Source organism: Lutjanus erythropterus, chromosome 4, assembly GCF_056507025.1.
Source record: "Lutjanus erythropterus isolate fLutEry1 chromosome 4, fLutEry1.hap2, whole genome shotgun sequence".
NCBI lineage: Eukaryota > Metazoa > Chordata > Actinopteri > Lutjaniformes > Lutjanidae > Lutjanus > Lutjanus erythropterus.
The window spans coordinates 10926467-10943963 of record NC_139320.1 but is presented as its reverse complement, the minus strand read 5'-3'; the positions used below and the strand labels follow the sequence as shown (position 1 = coordinate 10943963).

Here is a 17497-nt window from a genome sequence, read left to right as displayed (position 1 = left end):
TACATTAAGAAAGTTGCTCTTCCTGTTCTTATAACTATAAAGGTTCTGGTTTGCTTCACAAGCTCTGGCATTTTACCTGTAAATTTTCTTCTCAAAGTAGCTGGCAAAGTGCCCAGGCAGTTTGTAGATCATATGCCCTTAAATGGGACCCATTAAAGCTGTAAGCTGTAGTTTCCCTCTAATTATTTTGCTTTGTGTCACTTTGTCTCTGTAATAAACATGTATTGTTGGCCCAGTGCCATGAACTAATCACACAGACAAGAAGACACAAGACTGGGCAGAAGGCCAGTTGCTCATGCAGACATATCCCCTGTCTAAGAATTTTTCCTGGCCAGGTGTCTATTTTGGATATTTTCCTTGCTCAAAATATTCACTAAAGGAAGCACAACCCTGTGTTTGGCTTTGAAATGTTTCTCAGAGGATATAACTGCTGTTCCTCCAATCATAATGTCCAGACCAAAGTCCAAACTTAGCCTGGTGTTTGATCAGATTTGATTCAGATTTTTAGAAAAAAATTAGATTTGTTCGACTATTTCATTCAATTATTGCTGATTTCAATATTCACCTGAATAAAGTCTTAGATCCTCTAAGTAAAACCTTTCTGGTGCTTCGTATTACTTTCAGGTACATTCAGTTTATGTATAATCCTTCTCACTACAGTGGTAACCTCTTGACTTGATTTTAACGCATGGGATAGAGGTTTCTGCTCTGACTGTCTCTCCTGTCACATCTGTGGTGTCAGATGACTTTATTATTAAATCTGAAGTGACACCAACCTGTCCAAGCCTGTAATGTTGGTGCTGTTGTATTTACCACTTGCCATGATGGTCCGCCAACTTCAGCTTCACTTGGTGAGTGACTGCCTGTAGTCCTCGTTTCATTCACTGCAGGGATAGAACCTGTTGAAATTGTAGCATTGACTTAAACACAGCTCTTTCAAGTCTCCTGGATTCCCTTGCACCACTTTCTACCAAGAAAAGATGATGAAAGAGACGAGATGTGTGAAAGAGACCCTGGTTTACTGAGGAAACACATGTTCGGCAGCAGGCAGGCTTGATCAGAACACAAACGGTGAAAATCAAAACTGGAAGTTCTCTACTTCTCATAGCTCGAGTGTGTATTGCATTACAAACATGCTCTGTCCATTGGTAAAGCAGCATCCAACTAGATTTCTTTTTTTCACTGCAGCCAACATCACTCAAAAGCAGCCATCTGTTAACTGTAAGGGTCATGATTTCTTCTGCAGAGAAACAGATGAGATTGGAGACAAAATCAGTTTATCGTCTCCAGCTACTTCTGCAGAATAAATTCATATGTTCAATCCCAGATAGTTTCTCATCTGCCAAATTTTGAGACTCGCTTTCCTAAAATTTTGTCTAAACCAACTACCCACCTCCTCAACCCCCTGACAACTAAACTTTTTAAATATTACTGGCCATTTCTTGGACCTACAATGCTGAATGTTGTTAATTAGTCACTGTTTAACACAGCTAAAATTGTGTCTTTTCTTGGATGCTGCAGAAACCCTAATTAACGTCTTTGTTTCATCCAGACATGAGTATTATAATATTTTGTTGTCAGGCCTGCCAGTACTAAAAGTCTTCAGATGGTTCATTTTGCCTCCCTTCAGTGGCTCCCTATTCGTGTCAGATAAGAATTTAATGTGCGTCTGATGATTTAAAAATTATGTGATGTAAATGGGCTCATCCCTTCATATCTGTCTGATCTCCTTAAACCTTAAATTCCATCCCATGCTCTCCACTCCCAGAATACTGGGCTCAACTCCCCAGAGTTAAAACAAAGTCAGCAGGCTGCAGGCGCTTTTCCTGTCTCTGTTCCTCTGGAGCAGTTTGTCTCTGTTGTGGCCTTTAAATAAAACTTTAAACTCTTTTCACCTCATTTCTCAGTTAGTTGCTTATTCTTTGGTAAATTCAGGCCTATCTAATGATCTGTTTGTTGTCACTCAAGCACAGCTAGGGTGCCTATCCTCATCCTCTCTTGTCACTCTAGCTTCTTTGTGCTGGACCATCAGCCGTCCCGGGACCTGTCTCTCCCCCCTGGCTGTCAGTGATTAATTCCAGATGTTTTGGATGTAGGTATTTGTTCTCCAGGAGATTCGGCCTCTCCTTTTGTCTCTCTTTCTGTGTCTCCCCTGTGATTGTTTCCTCTCTCCTACCTGTGTGAATGGTGTGCTTGAGCTTTACCCCTTGTGTGTTCGTGTAGTCTGTCCTCTTCCAGGTCTCTGTCACCATTTATTTTTTAGAGTGCCTGGATTGCCTTTCCTTGATTTACTTTGTTGGTCTGTTCTGTAAACAACATCTATTGTATATCTGCCTGTCCCCTCTCCTGTCTGTTGCTCTGTCTGTTGAAGATGGCTTTTGGGGACTATTTTCTTATCCGAATTGAAGGTCTAAAGATAGAGGGTGTTGTATGCTGTACAGATTGTAAAACCTGTGGAAGTAGCAAAAGGCAGTTAGGTTGGTGCTGTTGTGTGAATTGAGGTATTATCTTGTTCATTGTTTGTAATTTCATCTTCACTGTTTAGTCCAAGCTGTGTTGCTGTTCAGACTTTCTTGTCCTAAATTCTCCATCATGACGATCAAAGGAGAACTAAGCTGAAGAGATCCCAAAGTAAAACATCCCAAACACAAACCAGTTTATTTGATTAGTGTGAACACCATGTACCATAACTGGACACGTATCATTTTACCGTATCATCAGGTATGGTTCACTTCAGGTGTGAAAACTAATCATACAAAAAAGGAAGTGGACTGCTATCCAGATCTTGTGATATGAAAGCTTTTCTACACCATAGCAACAGCATAAACACATGTTCTGCAGGTGATGATGCAAGTGTACTCACATACAGAACAACATTAGTAATCTGAAAGCTGGCTGGTGCGAGAGTGGAGGTGGAGGCAATCCCACTCTGGCATGCAATTGTACCTAATGTGAAAACAGAATATTTTTAAGTCTAGTATATCTAAATCACACATAATTTGTCTTCTAACTATACAGTACGGGAGACAATTTTTCCCCAACTAGGCTCAGGAGATTTTGTTTGGATCTGCTCTGTCCTTGATGTTTTTTCTTCTTTGCTATTTTGTGGTTGTTTGGCATAATTTTTCCATCTTTTCCTGGGCAGATCTGAAGGAATAATTTTGAAAAAAGGGAAAGGAAATGAACACGGTTGTTGCCCTGTGAGAATCTTCATGTTCACTGTTTGATGAGAGAGAATATGATTGCTGATTATTCGCCTCACCACATGATAGGTTTGCTTTATCAGTCACAAGAATAAAATCAACAGTACTATGGGAATATTCACAAACACAGGCTGGCTTGGCAATCAGTGGGGTCAGGACAAATCATTCATGTAAATTTGTATAAGCACTGTATAGAATAAAGTGCGCCACCAAGGGTGGCGGCTGGTTTGCTTGAATCAAATATTAAATATTGAAAGAAAACAAATTATTCATGGGGTTCCAGGTCACAAAGGGAAAAAAACACTTACCCACAGAGACCAGTGTTCAATCATTCAGAGCAGAGCCTCTAGCTTGGCTAGGTGCTCTTAACTATTACAACTGAAAGTGTTGGTGGATGGGAAGCTGATGAGGGGTTAGCAGCTCCCACTAGATGATAGGTGCCCATGTAAAGGTGGGAGGTATCTGCCATACAACCTAATTACCCACAAAACTTAAATTCGCTCAAAGGTGTGTAGTCACAATCAAAAAGTAAAGATAACTTTTAACTGTCCAGTAATACCTATGGGGCTGCATGGTTTCATGCGCAGCCACTTTCAAAACATCTTGGCAAAGAATACTGGGCAAAACAGCAGGGGCACTTGGAGAGAGGGGCTGTATATGCAACCAGTCAATGAAGTATGATTAACAGAAAGCAGATGTTCAGCATTTGCTGTAATGAAATAGCAGGGTTGTATAGGGTGACACTGACATGCAGTGCAACTCCGAGCCTTGCACTGAAAAGTTGAGAATAATATTGAGAACTTTTATGGGCATAAAAGTAGAAAAATAGGTGACATGTGGTGTAAGAGAGGTAAACAATGGTTTTGCTGGTGTTTTTAGAGACTCATCTAAGTATGAATGCCTCTTAACATCATAGTAAAAGAGTAAGGTAGTAGATAGCCAGTACATGGACAGTGCTACTCTGACTCTCTGTATATAGACTGTGGGTGTTACTTTTTTCAAAATCACCGTAACTGGGAAATAACAACGAACTCCAAGCTAGCACCCTACATGCCAAAGATTTTTATCCTAACATGAACACAAACAGTACAAAAAAACAAGCTAGCACCCTACATGCTAAAAATGGTTACCCTAACATGAACGCAAACAGTACAAAAAAACAAGCTAGCAGCTGTTACCTTTTCTTTTGTGGGGATTTAGCAATTTATTTTAATCCCAGGGCTGACTTCCCCATGGGCAAATGTTCCACCAAAACAGTTTCCCCACTATTTTGCAGGGGCACCGTCACTACATCCTGGGCCAGGACATTTGTGATTTGTTTAAAGGAGAAATATGTAATAAATATATACTGTACTGAATCATAAAATGTCCATGATATGTCATCAGAGATTGAGGAGACATGCTAAACTGAAATACAGGCTTCTCTAACGACAACAATTGCATGTTCTCCTTTGAAATTTCCATCCCAGTGCAGAAAAATCTGTTTTTGTTTCACATTTATTGGAGTTAAAATTATTACCAAATGTTTGCCAAATAACTTAATGTCTGTTGAGGAGTTGCGAGAAATCATCATCTATTAGAAGGAGTACATACAGGCCTGGGTGATATAGCTGAAAAGTCTATCATGATAGTGACGTTTCATATTGGTAGATGCCAGTAATGTGTAATATAATCAATCATGTAGTTTGTGACTGCTCTGCTTATGACCTCCGTCCAAATGTCCGAACCCCTCACCCTCTAATAGTTGTTCTCTGACTTAAAAAAATCCCAAAAACTGCTGTACTGGTGAGTCAGCCGGTCCTTTCTAATCTACACTCATTTTGCATGCTGTTGTCTCGCATGTAACTCATGTGTTGATGTGGCTAATGACCAACGGCTGTTAAACGATTGGCTGTTCATGTGTCCGTCTCACCCAGGGATATGATATGACATGCTGTTTATGAGCTGAAGTGCATTAATTTTGTTCTTTCATGGTGGTTTGTAATTAATGCATTCAAGTGAAACCATCAAACATTTTATCAGACTACTTTGTTGCCGCTGATGACGTGTCTATCATTGACATATATTGCTATCATTTTACTGGCCAGACCTAAGTAGATGTTTATTATTATAACTCAGAAATGTATATGTCTGACAGGCAGTAAGGCAGGCAGTCACTGAACTGAGTGTGTATTTTTGCAGCAGTGGGCTTTTGTTTTGGGCTTGACTTTACATTGACAGGTACGAACAGCTGACTTGTCATCACTTGTCAAAATATAACATTGCATTCGTCTTGCACTCCTGTTCAGTGTCCTTGCAGCCTGCAGGCAGCCTAGCTGTGCTTCAAGTATGGAGAGGAGGGGATGGGGGGAAACAACTTGCTAGACCGTATATTAAATAGATTTTCAACCTATTTAATATACGGTCTATGGCTCCACCTTGCTATTTGGACTGCAAGATTAATTTTTTAATGTTAAGGTGTTTCCTTTAAAGAAACACAGACAAACCAGTGTTTTTTTCACATACAGCAGAATGATCATTTGTGGAGCCAGACCTTTCTTCAGCCCTGACACAGCACTGTTGAGACAGGGACATGGGGAGGTGTCTGGCTATGCAAGACTAGGAAAGTCCTCTACAAACGCTGTAAGGATTACAAAATTGTTGTAGCGACACTGCATTCCAATAGGAGACACTGGTTCATGTTTCAGCATTCAGCGGGTATCCACTCTGAATCTGCTTTTGGTGACTGACCCTGAACTCTCACTTACCTGCGCAGAAAGACAAGAATATCATTATTACAATCGGGTATAGAGGACGTCATTTAAAGAACTGAAGATACTGACGGCAGCAGAGAGAGAGCAGAGGTTTATGTTTATAAGCAAACACCAGCTATCAGGCCAGCAGTGAGAACAGTCTCAAGTACTGTAAGTGAGGAAGTAGAGCGGGCAAATAAATATGATTAGACAGCACAGGGCATCTGCAGGGTACACACACAGACTGGTGCCCCAGAGCAATGCTTACACATCCTAACAGGAGCACTCCTCCCTCAGTCACTCCTGTACTCACTCTCTTTCTTCTCTCCAAATCCTTCTTGTGCATGCACTGAGGCTTCCCTCTGCCCTCCTCTGGTAGCCTTTCCTATTAACTTAGCTGTCTGCAGGGCTCAAACATGCTACAGTAGGTGCTCAGTCTTTGGTGCTGTATTAAACATAAACATAATGTATGCAAATGCAATATGGAGATTACATTCTCTCTGCACAAATACAAATACATTTAGTTATGTGCATAAAGGGCAGATATTTAATTTCACAGTTTGTGAGGACAATTAACAGAAACATCTTAAGAGCAGTCCTTGAAGGGGACACCAACAGTACCAGCAGATGTATTTTTGTATTAATGTATATAGAGAAAACCCTTATTACTCAAACATTTTAGATAATTATATTAATAGTAATAATAAAATCATAGTGTTCCTTAACAGTCGGATATTCATCACGTTCCTATGGAAACGCCCCCTTCGAAGGCAAAACAGTGCAAGTGCCCAAAACTTGTAGCTTTTTTCCATATATTTGTTTTTATTTAGCTGAGAGGTGATCCCAACATTTGTGGCTTGAAACAGAAGGGAATTTACCAGCTTGTGCTGCATCTCTGCGGAGAGTTCGGTGTGAGCCGCCATGTTGGCCAGTTGTTTTGCCCTCCAGGTCACTGCACATGTCACCTGACTGAGAACTATGTATAGGTTATTGTATGTTCAACCAGCAATACCAAGAAAGGCAAATAGGTGGCAATGGTACATTTTATGTGGGTAAAGTTTTATAATTGCAATGGATATGGTGTGAGCTCATCTGACAGAGTCTCCGTCAAGAAGACGGTTCAGTAAAAATTTGCCTTTTCATCATATTTTTCTGATAAATTTATGTGCTCATTAATTATGTGTCAGTGGTCTCCTCTCGGTAGCTTTACAAGAACTTAAAGCTCAAAACAAGTGCACTTCTAAAAGCATAATGAATATTTCAGTGACTTATATATAAACTATATATATATATATATAAATGTTTATTTCCTGCCTGAGGACCTGACGCTTACCCATTTAGTTAATTCCTTTAAATCATTTCTCAAAACATGCCTTTTTGGCAAGTAGTGAACCAGACCACTGTGTTGTATATAAAACCACAATGTTTTTTCGTCTATAACTGGCTCAGGAGCTTCCAGAACATGTTTTATAATATTCTCAGAAAGGGGGGGACAGTCCAGACCCTGACCTGAGCTTCTCTGTATGATTATCTGCACTAAAACCAGCAGTCAAAATTACTTTTTCAGGTTTTAACATTCACAGTCAAGACTAGACACACGCATGCAAAACCTTTGTTAAATCTAATCAGTGCAGTGACATTCAGACGTACTGTAGGTTAGACGCACCTGACCCTATTAAAAAATTTACAAATTGCTCAGTCTGTCCTTCGCATGTGAAACGTGTCCTGAAAATCCCTGAGGTCCCTGAAAGTCAAAAGAGATTGTCAAGGACTAACAAATAAGAACTCCTCATATAAAGATGGAAAGAGCACAACGGCATCGCCAAAGAAATTAACCTTCACACCTCCTTTAGCAGAGGAGCATGTAGCAAATGAAAGGGAAAAGTCTTAAAGGCAAGATGTTTTTAGACGTCTACAATATAAAAAAATCTGAATAATATATGTTGTTCATGAAGGGTATGATGAAAGAAACAACTGACTGAAGAAGACAACATGGCTTCACATGTCAGGTTTGTTAAAGATAACCTGGATGTATGTCCCATATTGCCGTTGGCACTGTTGTTGCTACATATAGTCCTATAAAACAAAAGAAATCATGTTTTGAAGAGAGAAACCATAGCAACACCAAGACTTAAAGGATCTATAGTTGTTACATAATCACACATCCAGTTCAGCTAAAGCCAGTATGAGGAATCATCGTCTTATTTAACTAAATGAAGAGAATATCATCCAAAGGTAAAACCCTTGTGGTTTCTTGTTTCCTGTAGCTCCTTGCTGAGCTGATGCAGTGTAACTATCAATTTCTTTTATTGATGTCGGCATGTTTTTCATGTGTCTGCACTGCTGAAAACGTGCAACAGGACAGAGAAGTAGTAACAGAGAGCCTGTTTCTATAGTGTGTTCAGACTCAGGGATAGAAAAAATGTTATATTGACCCTGAAAACCTGTATAAGTTCCTTTTTTCCCCACACAGAAAACTGATCAGAAATCAATAAGGGAATCGTTCAAAAATCAGGCCAATATGCAGAATCAATAATGGCTGTAGAGGCCAAGCCAGCGCTTTAAGCCACTGAGGTGCTGCACCGGGATGACCTGATCGACGCGCTGATTGTTACCGTGTCTGATTAATCAAAGTCTGAGTCAAACTGCCAGTTGAACACTCTGTCTGTTTATTTTCCATTACAAACTTGTCAGTGTCCATTAAACTCGAACATGTTTCCAAAAGTACTCAAAAACATCCACACGTGTAACTCCAGCAGCGCCAAGCCCCTTCAGCAGTCAAAAACCGTTTCCCCTTCCGGGTGGAAATCCTGACCAGACAAAGAAAGGTTCCTACCATTATATAGTAATGACTGCTAATTACCCTGTGAGACCTGATACCCAGCACACCATACACCATACACAAATTAATTCAATTCAATTCCCATCCCTCCTCACTTTAGCTTAGCTGAACTAAAGTGGACTGGAATTGCATTAGAAAGCAGTTCTTTCAGGTCTGTGTGGAGAGAGAAAACAGTTACAGCAGCCAAAAAACAAATTGAATGTCACTTTAGGGATGTGAGTGCTGGTTTGAGAAAGACTTGAAATGAAGGTGAACTTATCCTTTAAACACAAAGCTTTTGCGCAGGGAGTATTCTGGTTTGTGCTCATTTTACTTACCGTTAAAGCGACACCTCACCCAAAAATGAAATTTCACCCAATATCTACTCACCCCTGTGCTGACGTGAGGATGGATGAAGATCTCCAGTTCACAAAATGCTCCCGGAGCTTCAGCGGAAAACAGTGTTGCAACCAAATCCAGTACAATTGAAGTGAATGGTGACTAAGCAGCGCGGCTGCAGCAAAGATATGATGTTCCTTTTCTATGTTGAAGTCCTCTGACATTTTCTTCTTTGTTAAAAGTTTCTGAAGTCAACTGTGCGTGTAACAAGTCACTATTTATGATCAGACCTCCTCTGTTGTCTGAGTCGCTCCGGGGTAGCATGTAAACAGAGGCATGAAGGGATGCACACGGATCAGGCCTGAGAGGCTACAGTTCACATTTAGGCTAAAAACATGGTGTTGAAGGCATCTTCTTGGGTCAAATTTTAATGTCGCGGCTTACGGACACTTGGATTACACCACACAAGCAGTATGGAGAATTTTTTTTATTTGTTTTGTGTTCTTTTTTTACATTTTAAAACTGGACACCATTCACTTCAATTGCACTGGATTGGACTGGTTGCAACACTGTTTTCCGCTGAAAGCTAAGTAAGCTAAGTATTTTGTGAACTGGAGATCTTTACCCATCCTCACAGCTGCAGACACCATGCCTATTAGTTGTGTTTATACTTTTTTCTGGGGTCTGTCCAGTCTGTTGTGACTGTAGTGGCCACATGCATATAAATACACTGACAAGTATGTGTGCCACAACGAACTGGGGGTATGTGGATGTGCACGCAGAGCCACACAGAGCCTACTCTGATGATGAACTCTGCATCGCACTGATCCTTGCAGGCCTTTGCATATTTGGATACAGAAGGTATAATTTCAGCTTAATGGCATAGCATTTCCTGAAGGTAGTCATGGAAAAGATACCAAGCATAAAATGTTTGTATGTAGTGAAAGTGTCTCTGAATTAAAGTTGCATGTCATCTTCTGTGCAGAAACTGTGTAGATACATTTTGGACACAGAGTGCATGCAAAAAAACTCTTAAGACTCTACATCGTAAAATCACTGTTTAACTTTGTCCAGATTTCTGCAGTAATGGCCCTGCTTAAAGGCAAGCAGTAGCAGTGACAGATAACACTCATAACCTTACAACTACAACAAGAAAAAAAATACAAAGACAAAAAATATCTACAGAGACAATTAAGAGAGCAAGAAAATAATTGTTGGGTTGTGGAAATTAAATTAGGTGCAGAGATAAAATGATTTAGCTGTAGACGGGGGTTTGAAGTAGATTCTAGTCAGCAGGAGCAGCAGCCTGAAAGGCTGCAGAACCAATTAAGGTGTGACTGAGCAGGAAAGAGGGAGTGAAAATGGAGCTCGGAAAGTGGGGAATGACATACACATTAATCTAGACGGGTATGAAGGAGCTGCACTGCTGAGAGTTTTGTAAAATAAGATGTGTCTGTTGACGTGTCAAGAAGATGAGTCATACAGCTTCAGTAAGTTTGCAGCGGTTGTTTTCATGATGTTACAATGACAACAAAATAGAGCAGGATGATATGTAGGCCTAGTGTCAAATCTGATAAACACTGACAAGCACAGGTGTTGATTTATGTGGGTGCTCAAATTAAGGGAATTTTACCAAAGTGACGATTGTCACAAAATCACTTTTATTTCACTTGCTTTTACTGTGATGAGGGCAAGGGTGCAGATCTCATTACAACATAGGGAAGGCTGGGTGTTCGGAGTTTGTACTTATTGTGTTACTTTATGCTGTTTACAGGTTCATTATTAGATTATAGGTCAGCTCAATTTATGCAAATCTGATAAACACTGACAAGCACAGGTGTTGATTTATGTGGGTGCTCAAATTAAGGGAATTTTACCAAAGTGACGATTGTCACAAAATCACTTTTATTTCACTTGCTTTTACTGTGATGAGGGCAAGGGTGCAGATCTCATTACAACATAGGGAAGGCTGGGTGTTCGGAGTTTGTACTTATTGTGTTACTTTATGCTGTTTACAGGTTCATTATTAGATTATAGGTCAGCTCAATTTATGCAAATTCTTAACACTGAAATATCCTCTGCTCCCAGTGGTTCTTCAAGTGAACCATGGAGCAGGAAAGATAGGCTGAACTAAACTTTCAAAAAATGTTGTTTATATTTGAATTGTTAGATGTTATTAAGTGTATATTTTTAGTTACATAATTTATTGTGAAATAAGGGAAGGACAACTTGATTTTTAGAAAATGGGGGGACTCCTCTGTCTGCCCTGAGATCTACATCCATTTTATTTCTGTACAGCACTTTGGTCCACTGTGGTTGTTTCAAGGTGCTTTACAAATAAAGTTGGATTGGATTGAATCCAAGAAACTTCTTTTGTCTGTCAGGTGTATACCAAAACTGCAAGAAATTACCACCCTGCTATGCTACAAACTAACAAGCTACACCACCATACCAGCACACAGTCTTGAGGGAGCAGTATTTACATACACATTGGCTGCAACATAACAATCCATTGCTTGAGTGTATATCTGTGCAAAACTCACCCACACATGCTAAATATACCATACCTCACTATTTATCCTGCACTGTTTACAAACATACTGGCCATGTTCCCTGCGGGTGCTCAACCTTTTCATTGGGTGGTCATGCTCTGAACCACACGTGTGTGTATGTTGTAGAGTGTGTTGTTAGATATTGAAGTAAACATATTTCAAATATTCATAACCCAGGAACATCCAGGCTGATATCCTGTGCGATTTTATGTTTTAAGCAATAGTCTTATTTGCAGCAGAAATTCAATATTTCTGTTATATTTCATCATGTGATCAGAACCTTGTGTGGGTCACACAGTTGGATTGACCTTCACGTCATTAAAGGATTTAATTGATGATACATAATGATGTATTGGAGCTGGTTTGAATGACATCTGAAAAATCTTAAATTCAGTTTTTCTGTCAGTTCAAATGAATGAAAATAATGATTGTGTAGTTACGCTCATCACTGATAAAACAAAAGACACATTGAGTCTGCTCTGCTCTGCTCTGCTTTTCTGGCACAAAACCACTAATTAGGGGTTGCTAATGGTAATCTGTCTGTCAAGGGAAGACAGCTCTACTCATTTGCCTCACCAGTACTGACACTTATCAATCTTAACACCCAATATTGATTTTTGTTTCTTTGTATGTTTGTTTTTTAAAAACAATCTGGCGCTCAAATTTGGAAGCAGTAATTACTGTTTTTCCAACTCAGTACAGCCCCTAAGAAGTACCACTTATCTCAAATACACCCATCAAGTTTTGGACCACAAGCAGCGCTATTGAGTATTGATGAGCATGTCCCAACTTGCTCATGCTCACCAGCATGTGTGTGTACACTCACAAGCACAGTGACACACATCAAAGACCTGTGAACTGCATGCAAGCCACACTGCTCCACTGATCATCACAGGAAATGTAGCAGTCTACCTGCGAAGAGGAAGACTGCTACACAATCTAAACCTGGATGTAAACAATGCATGTCTCAAAATATTTTTTTTACTTTAATTTTCCTGAAATCTCTTTAGAGGATCACCTCTTTCTTACAAAAAGAATTAAATGAAAAGCACATTTTCCTTAATAGAAATATTCTGACAGGGTGTATTGGGTTACAACTTCTTGAATAGAAAAAACTTTTTAAGCTTGGAAAAATACAAAACTTTAGTGTAAGATGTTGTGGTGAATGCAGACTCGCTTGCTTTTTCATGGTTTTAGGCCACTTAACCAGCAGTCACAGGATGCATTTGAATTCTTGTCAGTTCCTTAAATGAAGCTCCTAAAGTCTTGATGTGAAGTTCATTAGAGTTTTTATGGCTATAGCTCAATCAGGTTGAAATATAGTGCATGCCTTCTGCATCATTTTATACGCATTTGGAGCTTTCACTGTGATTTAGATAAAGATGGATCCATTAGTGTGTGCAGCAGGGTTCAACAAGTTACTTCTGCAAAGCATTTATTGCAGGAATACAGATTATTCCAACACATTAGAGTTTTCTTCATAAACAGTTTGCAAACATTCATATGAACACATTTAAAATGCTATTTCCTCTCTACATGTTTTGCAGGGCCTGTCACTTGGCCTTCGTCACTCACAGCTAATGGATGTCTTTACCCAGTATGCCTACAATGACAGTTTCTTTGAGAATGGATCATGGAGCTTCAACGAGACAGATCAAGAGCACAAGCACCCTTACAACTACTATGCCATGCTGCTCACTCTACTCATCTTCGTCATCGTCTTTGGCAACGTGCTGGTGTGCATGGCTGTGTCCAGAGAGAAGGCTCTGCAGACCACCACCAACTACCTGATCGTCAGCCTGGCTGTCGCTGACCTTCTGGTGGCCACGCTGGTGATGCCCTGGGTCGTCTACTTAGAGGTAAGATAGCAGAGATGTACACACACCCACACACATGTACAACTGTATACTCTTTGTGCACGCTCGAAGAGAAATATGTAACTTGACATGCCCTATGAAGCAGGCATGCCCTCCTCTCTCTATATGTATACGTCTTTTTCTCTCTGTGTTCTTCTTGTGTAATTGGAACAACATAAGAAAAGTATCAGTATTTAAGACACAATTCAGTTTGGCATCAAAGGGATAGTCTGGATTATTTGAGGACACATTTAGATTGAATTGGTTGGCTGGAGGTAAGGTCTACTTATATCCACATCAGTGTACGTATAATACATGCCAGTCAGCACTCCCCCAGTTTGGAGAAGCAGAGAGGAGCACCAACATGGAAGCTAAGCATTGTACTACTGTGAACAGAGTCAGCAGCAAAATGTATTTTATGCACCTTAAAGAAATACTTTGGATTATTTAAGTGGGGCTGTATAGGATACTTATCAATAGTCAGTGTATTATCTACACTTCAATCAGGAGAGACTAAGAGTAAAAGAAAATAGTTTGACACGTGCATGAGATATGAAACATGAAAAGTCTTTGGTGGTTCGACCCCATTGAGGTGAAACAATAAGCACATATATATGTAAATGGGGGTGATGAAGCTGTAGTGAAGAGAACCCCCCGGGGTCTAGACACTGACTGGTGGTGGTGGTGAAGAGGTGCAAAGCAGAGACTGGTGAGGTGAAGTGGCTCTGGACTCCTGCTGCCTGGACCTGAAGACTGGAGGAGAGGGCGTCCAATGACTGGAGGAGAGGGGGTGGAGGAGGGTCGCGCGACTGACTGAATGACAACTGATGGAGCAAAGACAGAGGCGATTTAAAGTTTGGCAGCCGCAAATTGACTGGCTACCGTGACCGTAGCAAAATCTGATTGGATAGTAAAGAGGAAGGTGAACGCCCACAATCAGCTGATTAGAGGGAATAGGAGGAGAGAGATGGTGTAAAGGAAAGTTGTGAATGAAGGCAGCGTAACAGAAGGTCTTCCTGATTGAACTTACGCTGAGCTTCATTAGATGCTGGTCAGCACACCCCTAGTTTAGAAAAACAGAGAGAAGGTCCACCTAAAAACATTAATATCAGTTTAAGTGTAGGCCAGCATGGAGGCACTGTACTGCTGCAGATGGCGTCAGCCACAAAATGTATTTTAGCCACTGAAAAAGGTTGACCTAAAAAAAATCAATATCAATGCTATACTTCACTGCTTTACTAAGCCATCACTGTCTGTTCTGCAAGTAAAATGACTCCATTGAGTTTAGTTGGTTTGGAGAGAGCCATATTTGGTTTATTTGTCAGCCGTTTCTCATTGGCAAAGGCTGTTTTAGGTGGGCCTTTTTTGTATGAGTAAAATTTTTTGTGCTGAACCTATCCACAGCAGTACATTGCTTAGTTGCCATGCTGGTGCCCCTCTGTTCTTCTCTAAACTGGTGACGTGCCGAAAGCCATCTTCTGTTGGTCATATAGTGACTATGGATATAAGTACATTATACATCCCCACATTAAATAATCCAATATCTCTGTTTAGGAGGTGAAGAAAGAATCAAAGTAGGCTGTACCATGCATACAACAGACAATTTGGTGACAGAAAAATACTGATGAAAAGGGTTTGATCCAAGCAAACTGGCTGCAGGTCAAAGGCTGAAGGTGAAACAAAGTTGAAGGCTAAAATGTAAATATCAGTCCTTCAGTGGTTAAAGGCCTGTAATGTAGCAACACTATGTGACAACATCAAAATGTCAGAGCAGTCTATCCAGTCAGAGGTCAGATGTTTATGAATAATTCTTCCTAATTCTGGGATGCATCATTTTGTATTCATTGCTGTGTATGATAAGGCAGACTCGTTTTTTTTGAGCAGTTATGACACATAAATGCCCGCTAACCAGTGCAACCTAAAACGGAACAGAGACTCAGGTCCATGCTGCATAAAATCAGCTCCAATCTAACCAATCAATAGAGAGCAGGATGTGGGCTATCTCTCAGAAAACCATCCTTGGTCTGTTTCTTCTGTCTATCTTCTTGGGGTTATTTCTGACCATCAGGCTTTAGGTCACGTTGTCTGATGTAGAGAAAGGCAATCTAAGACAACACAGACTCTAATCCTCCTGTGTCTCTCAGTGAGTCATGATGATTATCACGCTGATCAGATTACAGTGTAAAAATCTATAGGATGTCATAGTCTCTGCCTGTCTGCTGCATGTTTGTTTGGACATACAGCACAGTGGTGTTCCACATGAAACAGAAATCTCACAGGAACTTCCTTGTGATCATTGGCCCTAAACGTTTGTTTATCTATAAAGTTTGCAATCTGCTTGCTGTAGTTTCTTTCCGTGTTGATGTGGGCAGCTGGGTACACACAGAGGGAATTGACATCAAAGTATTTCAGGAAACTGGGACTTGAATTGTAATAAGCCACGTATCAAAGCTTCAAAATGTAGCATAAATCTATAAAATATTAATTTTGGTATCAGAGCAGAGCCGTGAGTATCTCATGGTGTCAAGTGTTTTAAAAGCACAGGTCTTGCTGACTTTTGTTTGTGGGCAACACATTTGGAAAAAGGTGGAGCTTTCATCAAGTATTAGTCACAGCATGTTTTTGGACACGAATTTGACAGTTGTGTTTCCTGTAACTGTATATTGATGGGAACATGCAGACACAGCATTGGGTTACAAGACGACTTATTCAGCAGTCAGCTGCTCTCTTGTTTCTGCTAGCATCACCTGTTTATCTTCGGAGAAGCCCACTATTGTTCACACCCTCTTCTATATAATAAGGACTAATGCAAACATTAAAAATTGTTGAATGCTAGGATCATGGATTAAAATGATACTCCTGTAATGTAGGGTTGAAATTCCATGAAGCTGGGGTGCTCACAAGAATTGTTTTTATTGTAGCAACAGAGGCTGAGGGTGCTGGATTGATCAAAACAGACCATGGTGCATTTGCCTGGTTAGTACAGTTTGTTTGGGCTGCTGTGAAAGCTGTCAATCAAATGGACCAAACAGCCAGACTGAGATGAAACTGCAAAAAAAGCAGCTACAGGATGATAGCAGGCATGTGATTTTAGCATGATTTTAAAAGCTAAACTACTAACAAATCCTTCAGCAGAGCGTAAAAAGTGTTCTTTTTATTATAAGCCATGTATAGACTATATTTATGCAAATCATTTAATAACCATCTTAAACATATGACTGTTAGCATGGATATTTGCCCTGATCAATAGGTGATCAAATGCTGTTAAGTCCATTAAAAGAATCTTACAGTAATCAGTAATCACAGTAATCAGCACAGAGTCAATACTGCACAGAGGACAGTACCTCCTCTTCATCGTGTCTCCACTTGTTGAAAAATTAAAAAAAAAAAAGTATTTCAAGTGTTTTTCATTTTATTCATAAAATGGTCAATTTGAACTCTAATAATACTAATAAGACTTACAATCATTTCTTCAGCTTAAATATACACATCAGAAGCATTCAAATGCTACATAAACAGTTTTGATTTCCCCACATGGATCCTGATGATGGAGGAAACTGTTTAATCAACTTCATTTTTACTCCTTTAGGTTTGTTTGTAATAAAGTCAGTGTGAACACAAACAGGACCAGAATTAAAATGCAAAAACGTGTCACTTTTTTTTTCGTTTGTTCTGGACTAAATCAACCAAATTACGGTTGAAAGTGCCCTCAAATACGCCAAATTTCAATCATATACGTCAAGCTTCAGAAACCTGTACCTTTCCCCTGTCATTTCATTTAGTCCTCCCCACTTGGTAAATAATAAAGGTTTTTGTTTGTAGCACAGGGTTTCTCAGATAGGAGAAGATAGATAGCCCAGATGACATCACTATGACATCAGGGTTATTTTCTCATTCTTTAGAGAGCTCCGACCAGAGCAGATGACACACTCCTCGTGACAAGTAAACTGTCCTTCATGTGTAAAATCTGTAGAGTGCCTCATGTATTAAAAAA

At 39.9% G+C, this 17497-nt stretch overlaps 1 protein-coding gene across 1 annotated transcript in view; it reads left to right on the top strand.

The window, feature by feature from the left end:
- The window catches only part of drd2a (dopamine receptor D2a), a 66470-nt gene that overhangs the window by 24747 nt on the left and 24226 nt on the right, over window positions 1–17497 (top strand). Inside the window, exon 2 of the mRNA XM_084716950.1 lies at window positions 13195–13506. Coding sequence (XP_084573076.1) covers window positions 13228–13506 — 279 coding nt within the window. The 5' untranslated portion in view covers window positions 13195–13227. The remainder of the gene's footprint in view (window positions 1–13194; window positions 13507–17497) is intronic.